This window comes from Notolepis coatsorum (assembly GCF_963971535.1).
Source record: "Notolepis coatsorum genome assembly, chromosome: 17".
Lineage (NCBI taxonomy): Eukaryota > Metazoa > Chordata > Actinopteri > Aulopiformes > Paralepididae > Notolepis > Notolepis coatsorum.
In genome coordinates, this window is record NC_140181.1 from 33951989 (window position 1) to 33964438 (window position 12450).

The following is a 12450-nucleotide window of genomic DNA, read 5'->3' on the forward strand; positions in this document are numbered from 1 at the left end:
CCAAAGTTATTATACCTTCAAAGCGCTACTGCCTATGGATAAAACATTTAAAAAAAAAGACGTCACTCGCCACTTAAGCGTGTATTTAACAACCTCAAAAACTTCTGAAACACGCTTTATATTAACTTAATAAATAAACAAAAACGAAAAATCTACTTATGTCAACGAAAATGTCCAGTAGGCCTAACTAAATAACAGATATCTCTGTTACACGCAAGCAGCGTCTGATGGCCGAATCTGTCAGACGGCACTGGAGTAGATATACAGTACTGTTACATCCAGAACCCACACACACATACACAATTACACATGTTGCACCATCTATCTACACCCTCACACAACTCTGTCGCTTTTTCAGGAGTAGCGGGGAACATAGGACCTTTTTTTAGTCGTGACGTGTACGTTTGAGAACACTACCGTAATGACAGAGAAATGAAGCAAGCTGACATGGTCGGCCCTCACACAACTCGTTCGCTTTTTCAGGAGCGGGAAATATAGAACCCGGGGAACATAGGACCCTTTTTATCGCGAGCGGGGAATATAGAACCCGGGGATTATAGAACCCGGGGAACATAGGACCCGGGGAACATAGACATGCTCCCCAGCCAGCCAGGTAGAACATGGCAGAAAAAAAGAAAAATGACAGACATCAGAGCATTTTTCAGTACACCAAAATGCAAAGTAAGAACCCTAGTAGCCTAATATCGCAAAGACTTAGACTAGTTGAAACATTTTCATAAGAAAGAGGTGAAATGCTAATGGAAATGTTTCATAATGATGTCATTAGGCAGAGCAGGCAAGATATGGTACACAGACAGCAGAGCTGGGGACAGATAGGCAGGAACAGACTGGCATAGACAGGGAGTCTCAGGTAAGTTTGTTGAGTTTTTGTTTGGCAACATTATGAAATGTTCTCTCTTAGAGACTTAGACTAGTTGACAAATGTTCATTCAGAAAGAGGTGAAATGCTAATGGAAATGTTTCATAATGATGTCAGATACAGCACTACTTTTGGTGTCCCCCCCAGGAATTGCTCTTGAGAAAATGTAATGTAATTGTCCCCCCCAAAGTTGATTTGTACTACTACTACTACTACTACTACTACTACTACTACTACTACTACTACTACTACTACTACTACTACTACTACTACTACTACTACTACTACTACTACTACTACTACTATTGCTGCTGCTGCTACTACTACTACTACTACTACTGCTGCTGCTACTACTACTGCTGCTACATGTACTACTACTAATGCTGCTACTACTACTACTACTACTACTACTACTACTACTACTGCTACTATTAGTACTGCTACTGCTACTACTGCTGCTGCTACTACTACTACTACTACTACTGCTACTACTACTACTACTACTACTACTACTACTACTACTACTACTACTACTACTACTACTGCTACTGCTACTCAGGGATGTGATTGCGCCTTAAGAAAAAAACCTGAACATTTTCGAAACCATTCTTTTTTCTTTGAAATAAACAAACACTCCATTTGAATGAATGAACACATTGTATTTGTATGAAATAAACAGAGAACTGAACTATTCACAGGGAAGAGGAAGGTGGGAGAGGGGTTGGAGAGGGACAAAGAAAATGAATAAAATATCTCTCTCTCTAACCTCCAGGTATCTCTCTCTCTCTAACCTCCAGGTATATCTCTCTCTCACCTCCAGGTATCTCTCTCTCTCTCTCTAACCTCCAGATATCCCCTTCTCTCTCTCTAACCTCCAGGTATCTCTCTCTCTAACCTCCAGGTATCTCTCTCTCTATCCTCCAGGTATCTCTCTCTCTAACCTCCAGGTATCTCTCTCTCTCTCTAACCTCCAGGTATCTCTCTCTCTCTATCCTCCAGGTATCTCTCTCTCTAACCTCCAGGTATCTCTCTCTCTCTCTCTCTAACCTCCAGGTATCTCTCTCTCTCTATCCTCCAGGTATCTCTCTCTAACCTCCAGGTATCTCTCTCTCTCTAACCTCCAGGTATCTCTCTCTCTATCCTCCAGGTATCTCTCTCTCTAACCTCCAGGTATCTCTCTCTCTCTAACCTCCAGGTATCTCTCTCTCTAACCTCCAGGTATCTCTCTCATTTTCTGCTGGTGTTATTTCAATTATCATATTTTGTTGGTGGATCATGTATGCTTTCAGGTGTTTTGGGTGTTTCACACGCATTCGGAGTGGCTTCTTCCCACTTGAGCCATAGTTTATGGTGTCATTGCACAGGTTGCAAGTAACCTTGCCTGGTTGGTAAGTTTTACTAAAACATTCCAGTGCTAATGTGTTTCCGGCTTCTACCTCGACTTTCTCTTGTAGCCAGCTCCATTTGAAGCAATTCTTCACCCCCCCCATAAATGGTCTTGACTTCAGGGCTATTAAATGGTACTTTGACCATGGTTCATTAGTTATGCTATGATGGGGAAAAAATAGAAAATTCAAGTTTTAGTATTAAATTAAATTCCAATGATTACTATTAAACATGTTTCTCAATTCACTTGATCTAAAATACAAATTTTGAGATAAAATAGCTGTTATCCTAAGCTTTAAGATTAAGGGTGAGTATAAAGAATAAATACAAGGTGATAAGATGCTGAAAGCTATGAGTGACACAATTATTAATCATAGCTAAATGGTTATTTTTTTTACACTGTTAATTAAATAACGTTACATTCGGTCCAATATTTGTGAAGGATTTGGCCGAATCCCGAAGCATTAAAAAAAGGACCAAAGGGGCGCCCAAGTGGCGAACCATGTAACGCGCTGTGTCGCGGCACGGCCGACCCGGGTTCGATTCCCGGACCCGGCGTCATTTGCCGAATGTCTTCCCCCCACTCTGTCTCCCGCTCTTCCTCTCTCTCTCTCTACTGGACTGCCCAGTAGAAAAAAGCGATAAACGCTAAAAGATTTATCTTATTTTTTTTTTTTAAAAGGACCAAATCCAGCTAATCCGCATCGCTAATTATAATATAATGTAACGTTACACGTTAAAAAGTATTGGATGGTACACTGTAGTCAAGTAGACTGGCTAGCAGTGTATTCTCAAAACCGCTAGGTGGCAATGTGTATCAAGCTAAAGTGACCCAGCTAGATGCATGGTTATCGATATCATCATAGCTCATTCGCGTCCCCGACAAACATAGTCCCGTTTTTCATGCCCATGATCTCCCAGATGTCTCCCGGTTGTTGGTTTTGTTGTAATGTTAGCTAGCTATTTGAGATGTTAGTTAGCCTAACTTACCTCAGGTTACACAGGGCAATTTTTTGAAAGTACTAGCACACAGACACACAGTGTGGTTATGAAGACAGCAGACACTACAGTGATGGAAAGCGAGTGGCGCAAGCACGCACACACACACGCGCGCGCTGGTTGTCGCGTAAATAATTACACTGATTAACAAACGCATTCGTCACGTTACCTAGATTTATCAATAGCAATAGTAATATATATGTTTCTTTAGACTAGAATAAGTCAAATGAACTTACTGTCTCGGAAAAGTTGCCGCAGGTTAGTGTTGAGTCAAGTTTACTCTCGTGTAGAGCTAGACCAATGGCCGCCTTTCAGAAAAAAAAAAAAGCAAATGGCTGCTTCCCACTGGTGCCGAGCACAGCAGAGGCGGGGGGAAAGCAAATAGCCGCTTCTCATTGGTGCTGAGCACAGCAGAGGCAGGTGAAAGCGCTGTAAGCTTCGGAACAGCCTCGCATTTGGCTGCTTTCTAAAAAGCCGGTTCCGCGGCTCAATATTGACCATGCCCCCCCCCCCCCCCCAAATGTTTTTATTGCTTTTCTGCATGATTTACATGAGTCACTATTTTAGGTCAGAAAAAACGGAATTTCGTTTTAAACCGGAGAAATCACATCGTTTCGCAACTATGCCACATCAATGTGGAACGCCCTACCCAAAGCTGTAAAGGAATGTGAATCACTACCCACTTTCAAAACCGCTCTCAAGGAGCACCTACGGGAGACTGCAATTCGAAACTGGCCCCTGTAAATGTCCTAACCCAACCCCCTCCAATGTACAGTAAATGTACTAACCCAATAATACACGAGACCCTCTTCTTGGAACCAAGTATGGTTTCGTCGATATTCCAATGTACAGTTTTGCTTGTACAGTTGTACAGTTTCCCCCACCCCGCCTACCCAACCACCACCCAACCACCTCCAATGTACAGTTCCCCCCCCCACCCCACCTACCCAACCTCCTCCAATGTACAGTTTCTACGTCAAATGTATATACTCTCTTACTCTCTTTTTGTACTGTATCACAAACAGTACTGTATTTGTAAATCTGGTATGTCATAAATGTATAGATGTAGCAGTACTGTCTATCTGTATGTCGTGTATGTCATATATGTTATGATGAATTGAAAATGGGGGACCCTGATGTAAACAAGACGAAAGTCTTTCTCTGGGCTGCATCCCCTTAACAATTGTGTGTATTGAGCTGTACTGTAGGCTATTGTACCCATTCTGCAATCTGTTAATACAGTTTTCAATCAATCAATCAATCATCACTGGCTATTTCTACTGCTACTACTATACAACAACTACTAATACTACTATGATATACTACTACTACAGTTACTACTACAGTACTACGATTATTGCTGCTGCTCCAGCTATTAATGCTGCTGCTGCTACTGCTACTATTACCACTACTGCAACTATTACTCCTACTGCTACTACTACTATTACTGCTACTAATACTACTACTACTGCTACTGCTACTGCTACTACTGCTGCTGCCAATACTACTACTGCAGCTTATTTTACTACTACTACTACCACCACCACTTTTATTTATATTCAGTGACTCTTTTAATTTTGTATCATTCTTTCCAAAAGCAAAGAGGCCTAGAAGTGTGGCTAACGCTAATGGCGAGGCTAACTGCCTAAGAAAACACTGAAGGCACTGAAAGAGGATTTCACCCATCTAATGAACACACTAGAGTAGACAAATATCAAGATGTATCCATCAGTGGACCAATTGCATGCTTTAGCAGATGACAAAGAGCCTTCAGTTGACTCCTTCAGACATTAAGCACCCCCCACAGCCCAAATGGAATAAAATCTTTATATATATATATATATATATATATATATATATATATATATATATATATATATATATATATATATATATATATATATATATTTTAGACATTTACATTTCTTTTTTACAAAAATGTGCATTCAGCTATTAGTCGACTATCGGCCAATTTTGGCCAATCAAAGTTGACTATCCAAATCCTTAGTCGGGGACAGCTCTAATATTTTTTATGATCTTTTTTTTTCTTACACAGTACTGTATATTTGTATGTCTTGTATGTCATAAATGTCCTGATGAATTGAAAATCGAGGACACTGATGTAAACAAGATGAAAGTCGTTTTCTGGTCTGCATCCTCTTAGCAGTTTGTATTGAGCCGTATTGTACCCATTCTGCAATCTGTTAATACAATTTTCAATCAATCAATCAATCAATCACTGCTACTACTACTACTGCTACTAATACTACTGTGGCTGATATTACTACTACTACTACAACTACGATTGCTACTACTACTATTGCTACTACTGCTACTACTACTATTTACTAATATTATATATTTCTGGTAAACTAATTGTTGACTCTGTAGATGTAAACAAATGTCTTTCTCCAAACTACATTGTGTATCTTCAGGTTGACTCCTCAGTACTAAAACATTTTATTAAAATATTTGAAAGTAGAGGAAAATCCTCTTCAAGAACTGATTGGATTGAAATGTGATTTAACCTGGATCTGGCTGAGAGATGGAGAGAGAGAGAGAGAGAGAGAGAGAGAGAGAGAGAGAGAGAGAGAGAGAGAGAGAGAGAGAGAGAGAGAGAGAGAGAGAGAGAGAGAGAGAGAGAGAGAGAGAGAGAGAGAGAGAGAGAGAGAGAGAGAGAAAATATATGAAATGAGAAAGAAAGAGAGAGAGAGAGACTCAGAGAGGAAGCTCTAGTTTGTGGAACACAGAAGCAGATCAGATCAACCATTTTAATCCAGAGGCAGGAGGATGGGGGATGGGAGGGAGAGTGGGGAGAGAGGGGGGGCTGAGGGAGATAGAGAGAGGGGTGGGTGGAGGGGGGAGATATAGAGGGGGGGTGGAGGGATGGAGATAGAGAGAGAGGGGTGGAGGGAGGGAGGGAGGGAGATAGTGAGCGAGAGAAGGAAAGCAGGATAGAGAGAGGGATAGACAGATAGAAGGGAGAGATAGAATGATAGAATGATGGAAAGAAGGTGTGAGGTCACAGAATGTGTAGAATGCCCATTTATGTAATGTGGAAGAGATTGACATTCCAGTTTTTCAGAATGAGTTTGTTGTCTCCATGTATAGTATTTCAGAGTGAGTCTGTTACAGATGCAGCCATTAGGACTGTCTACCATCCTACCACGGTGCAGACAGGGTTGATTTTGAGGTTGATTACGTTCTGTTATATTCCAACAACAGGCACAAAGCCTAAAAAAATTCTGAAAGCCCACTTTGTTTAGCATGGTGTTATTCACCATCAAAGATGAAAAAATATAAATAAAAATAAAATGTATATGCTCCTTTGGTTCATTACAATTTACTCAAGCCTAGGAACAGTCACAATATTTCTGACACTGGGAATACATTCCCCGATACATTCCATAGATGTCCCTAGATACCAAGAACATGCAAATGGTCCTTGTAGAAGTGGAGCAATTTTCCATTTCCACCGCTCCAACATCTCTTCAACCTCTCCCTGAGGCTGGAGAGGGTGCCCCAGCTCTGGAAGACCTCCTGCATTGTCCCGGTGCCCAAGAAGGGACGACCCAGCACCCTCAACGTCTACAGGTCAGTTGCTCTGACGTCACACGTCATGAAGACGTTTGAGAGACTGGTCCTGCAACATCTCAAGCCCCTGGTGTGTGACTCCCTCGACCCCCTGCAGTTTGCATACCAGGCAAACATCGGGGTGGAGGACGCCATCATCTATATGCTCCACAGAGCGTACACACACCTGGAGAAGCCGCGCAGCTCAGTGAGGATTATGTTCTTTAATTTCTCCAGTGCCTTCAACACCATCCAGTCATCACTGCTAGCGGAGAAGCTCTCTGTGATGCAGCTGGAGCACGGCTTGGTGGCCTGGATCAAGGACTACCTCACTGAGAGACCGCAGTACGTCAGACTAAAGGACAGTCAGTCTGACGTACTGGTGAGCAACACCGGTGCCCCCCAAGGAACTGTGCTGTCACCCTTCCTCTTCACCCTCTATACCTCAGACTTCTGCCGCAACTTAAGCGGGTGCCACCTGCAGAAGTTCTCTGACAACTCCTCCATCGTAAGCTACATCACCGACGATGATGAGGAGTATAGAGCCCTGGTGGAGAACTTTGTGGGGTGGAGCAACAGCAACCACCTCCAACTCAACACCAGTAAGACCAAGGAGCTGGTGGTGGACTTCCGGAGGGGCAAGAAGAGGCCCCCCCCCCGATTCCCATCACCATCCAAGGGGAGGAGGTGGAGGTGGTGGTGGTAGAGTCATATAAGTTCCTTGGGGTACACCTGAACAATAAACTGGACTGGTCGGACAACACAGAGGCCCTCTACAGGAAGGGACAGAGCAGGCTGTTCTTCCTGAGGAGACTCAGGTCCTTCAATGTTTGCAATAGACTGCTGCAGTAATTTTACCAGTCTGTAGTGGCCAGCGTCCTCTTCTATTAATCGATGCATCGTTACACCCCTATTCACGTGAATCCATTAATGTATTGATTAAAGGAGAGGGGAGGAGGGGAGAAACTGCCTGATTAAGTTGATCCATTAAGTTGAAGGGATAGTGGATAGGACAAAAACAGAATCAGAATTAATATATTCATATATTTTACATTTTAAGCATTTTATGAGCAAGCAAAATTTGTTAGATTGTCTCGATCTGCGAGCGCATTCGCGCTGCGTATTCACGCTGAGAACGAGCCATTTAAACCTCTGCACTGGCTGTTTCTCCCCCTCCCCTTTTCCTAGAGACAAAAAGTAACCTGGTGTAATCCGAGCGGCCTTACTGGTTGATACCGTTAATACGGCAACCACCGGAAACCACGCGGCAGGGGTAGACGGTCCAAACTGCTACACCTGTATCTTAATCTATTTCAAAATTAGTCTGTTGTCTTCATGTATTTCAGAGTCTGTTGTCTCCATGTATTTCAGAGTGAGTCTGTTGTCTCCATGTATTTCAGAGTGAGTCTGTTGTTTCCATGTATTTCAGAGTCTGTTGTCTCCATGTATTTCAGAGTGAGTCTGTTGTCTCCATGTATTTCAGAGTGAGTCTGTTGTCTCCATGTATTTCAGAGTGTCTCCATGTATTTCAGAGTCTGTTGTCTGTTGTATCTCTTACCCGACGATTACGATCACAAAGTCCAGCAGATTCCATCCGTTCCTGATGTAGGAGCTTGGATGCATCACGAGGCCGTAGGCCAGGATCTTCAGACCCGTCTCCATGGTGAAGATGATCAGGAACACATATTCCACTTGTTCCTGAAGAGAGATGGAACCATAGTTACTACTAACAGAACCACACACACTACCAGAATCACACACACACACACATACAACTATCACATGCCTCCTCCGATACATTCCAAGATTCCACTGGGGCAATTTAACGTGTGGGAGGTTCACGCTATTTCCCCCAGATCCCATCCCTGCTGAACAGGCGCCCCGACCGACCAGTAGGAGTCGCAGTTTACAACGACCAGGACACATACCCTACCGGCTTCCCACCCGCTAACACTGCCAATTGTGTTAGTAGGGACGACTGACCAAGCCGGAGGTACCGCTGACAGCTGGATTTGATCCCAGAGTCTCTGCAGTGGTAGGCGAGTGCTTAGTTCACTGCGCTACCCAGCCACCCGTATGACTTCGTTTTTGTATGGACTTAGTCTTTGTATGGACCTGTCAGTCTGAAATGTTATTTAGGCGCTGGGGAAAATTACATATGTACTGTACTCCTTGCCGTTTGGCCACTGGGTTTTAAGTCTTCAGATTATAAAGCCTAAACAAACTATTCAGAATTATTGCTTGTTGTGATGTCAAAAGGGGGACACAAGCAATTAAAGTCAAGTCAAGTCAAGTCAAGTCAAGTCAAGAGTTTTATTTGTCACGGCATACAAGTATACAATGAAATGCGGGTGGTCTTGCCCGCAACGATGTGCAATACAGTAGTACAACATATAATAGAATCCAATAGACAACATTGTGCAATAAACAGGTAACATAGTGGGACATCACGGTATTTGTACATAGTTATTTACAGAGCATGAAGGACATGCTAGGTCCCTAGGTAGTGCAATACACTGTTACTATACTATTTTTAAAGTGACCTTTCTTTGTGTCCATAAGTGTGGGCGTGTGCAGCATGAGTGAGTGCTTTCGCATGTTAAAGTGGCTGCTAGTGTGCGAGTGTGCACAGCGTGTGTGTCGTGTGTGTGCTAATGTGTGCTTGTGTGTGTAGGGTTCAGTGTTCTGTGACCCTCAGTGTTCATTGTTCAAGGCTCTGATGGCCTGGGGGAAGAAGCTGAGCCGAAGCCTCTCTGTCCTAGTAGCTGGTGTTCGCAGGCGTCTGCCTGACCTCAGCAGCTGGAACAGGCTGTTATTGGGGTGGTGAGGGTCTTTCATTATTCTGCAGGCTCTGGATTTGCACCTTTTGTTGTATAGAACCTGCAGGGGAGGTAGTGCAATACCCGTGGTACGCTCGGCAGAGCGCACCACTCTCTGTAGGGCCTTCTTGTCCTGTGCCGTGCTGTTACCATACCAGGCAGTGATGTTTCCAGTCAAGATGCTCTCTACAGCTCCGGAGTAGAAGGACTGGAGTATCTTCCCCGATACTCTGAACTTCCTTAACTGTCTTAGGTGGTAGAGGCGCTGCTTCGCCTTTTTTACAACTGTGTCTATGTGTGTTGACCATGTCAGATCCTCTGAGATGTGGACCCCCAGGTACTTAAAGCTGCTCACCCTGTCCACGGTGGCCCTGTTTATCCTCAGTGGTGTGTGTGTCTCCTGCTGTCCTCTCCTATAATCCACAATCAGCTCCTTGGTTTTACCAATGTTCAGGAGCAGGCTGTTGTCCTGGCACCAGCGTTCCAGTACCTCAACCTCCTCCCGGTAGGCCTTCTCGTCGTTGTCCGAGATCAGCCCCACCACCACCGTGTCGTCTGCGAACTTCACTATGGAGTTGGAGCTGAACTTGGCCACACAGTCGTGTGTGTATAGTGAGTACAGCAGGGGGCTCAGAACACAGCCCTGGGGGGACCCGATGCTCAGGGTGATGGTGTTGGAGGTCTGACCCCCCACCCTGACCGCCTGGGGTCTTTCACGCAGAAAGTCCAGTACCCAGGCGCTCAGAGCGGAGCTCAGACCCAGCTCGATCAGCTTGTCCACCAGTCTGGTGGGGACTATGGTGTTGAACGCTGAGCTGTAGTCAATGAACAACAGTCTCACATAGCCCCCCTTCTGACGGTCCAGGTGAGAGAGGGTGCTGTGCAGTACTTGGGAGACCGCATCGTCAGTGGACCTGTTTGGCCTGTATGCAAATTGCATAGGGTCCATATCGCTGGGGAGGGAGGCACAAATGTGATCCTTGACCAGCCTCTCGAAACATTTCATGGCCACAGAGGTGAGTGCCACCGGTCTGTAGTCATTGAGACCTGCTGGGGAGGGTTTCTTTGGTACCGGGATAATGGTAGACATCTTGAAGCAGGCAGGGACCACTGACTCCTTCAGGGATCGATTAAATATGGTGGTGAACACAGGGGCTAGCTGGTTAGCACAGGACTTGAGTATGCGCCCTGTTATTCCATCTGGGCCAGCCGCCTTCCTGGTGTTCACCTGCATAAATGCTCTTCTCACACTGTGTACCGTCAATGAGAGAGCGTCCCCGCCCCCCCGCGGATGCCCCCCCCCCCTCCACAACAGCCGGCGCACCAGTGATGTCACTAGCCGTTGAGCTAGCAGTGCCACTGTTTGCACCAAACCGCGCATAGAAGGTGTTGAGCTGGTCCGCGAGGGAGGCGTTGTCGCTCCCCATTGAGGGGGCGCTGACTTTGTAGTCAGTTATAGCCCTCAGTCCCTGCCATAAGCCTCTTGTGTCATTCTGTGCCATTTGTGCCTCCATGTTGTCGGCATACGTCCTCTTAGCAAGTTTAACAGCCTTGCGCAGAGTGTAGACTGTTGTCTTGTACTCTTCCATGTTTCCTGACTCTCTGCCCAGGTTATAAGCAGTGGTGCGAGAGTTCAGGGCTGCTCTGATAGTACTGTCCACCCATGGTTTCTGGTTCGGGAACACCCTCGCCTTTTTTTGTGGCGACAATACTATCAGCGAGTGTTGTTATGAAGCTCACCACAGTGTCTGTGAACTCGCTGACGTCACTGGCGCTCCTCTCGAGCATTCCCCAGTCGACGTCATCGAGTGCGTCCTGAAGCGTGGCCTCTGATTGGTCGGTCCATCTTTTTACCTCACGTGACACGACGGCGTCACGTGATCTTTGTTTGTAAGCAGGGACCAACAAGATGGCGGCATGATCCGACGTGTTCGTCGCTCCCGCTAATGGTGGGGCCGGTACAGCCTTGTATCCGGCTCTGAACGGGGTGTAACAGTGGTCGAGTGTACTTCCTCCCCTTGTGGAGCAGACGATGTGCTGAAAGAAAGACGGCATGACTTTTTTCAGATTCGCCTGATTGAAATCCCCGGCTACAATCATGGCAGCGTCTGGATGCTTGATCTGGTGTGTGTTCAGATGATCGTGTAGTTCTGCTAGCGCCCTGCCGACGCTCGCCTGGGGGGGAATGTACACTGCAGTCATGATCACTGCAGTGAACTCGCGTGGAAGATGGAAGGGGCGACATTGGATCGTGAGGTGTTCCATATCGGGGGAGCATGAACGGGAGAGTATCTTCACCTCCCCGGGGCTAGTCCAGCCGTTGTTGGTCATTAGGCAGAGACCCCCGCCGATGCTTTTCCCGGAGGCTTCTGTACGGTCCGCTCTGAAGATGGTGAAGGAGTTGGAGGGAGAGATGCATTGATTAATCAATTAACCAGGAAAACTGTTTTCTTGTACTATCATCAAGCTTATATTTTGTCTTACTCTTGGGTGTGGGGGAGCCAGGCAAGGAAGGAAACTAATTTATTAAAATGTAAAACGAAATGTTGTGTCCAATACAAGGGAGGAAAGAGGTTCTATAAAATACATTTAGACTAGATTTAGACTAGTTTCTTTTTGTTAGTTTCAAACTTGTTCCAGTTTCAGATTCAACCATATAAAATAGTTGAAAAGATATTATGTCCCCTTTAAAACTAGATGAATAGATGATATAAATGATATCCTTTCAGCATTTTAAAAAAAAATGTCAAAGGAGCTGCATTAGGAGCAGCTACAGTGTGTGTTTCCATGTTA

The 12450-nt window shown here is 45.0% G+C and overlaps 1 protein-coding gene across 1 annotated transcript in view; it reads right to left on the reverse strand.

Moving 5' to 3' along the window:
- Positions 1-12450, reverse strand: part of LOC311243998 (voltage-dependent L-type calcium channel subunit alpha-1D-like) — a gene marked incomplete at both ends in the record, with an annotated part of 170375 nt that overhangs the window by 122440 nt on the left and 35485 nt on the right. Inside the window, 1 exon segment of the mRNA XM_084333407.1 lies at positions 8397-8536. Within this exon segment, the coding sequence (XP_084189533.1) occupies positions 8397-8536 (140 nt within the window).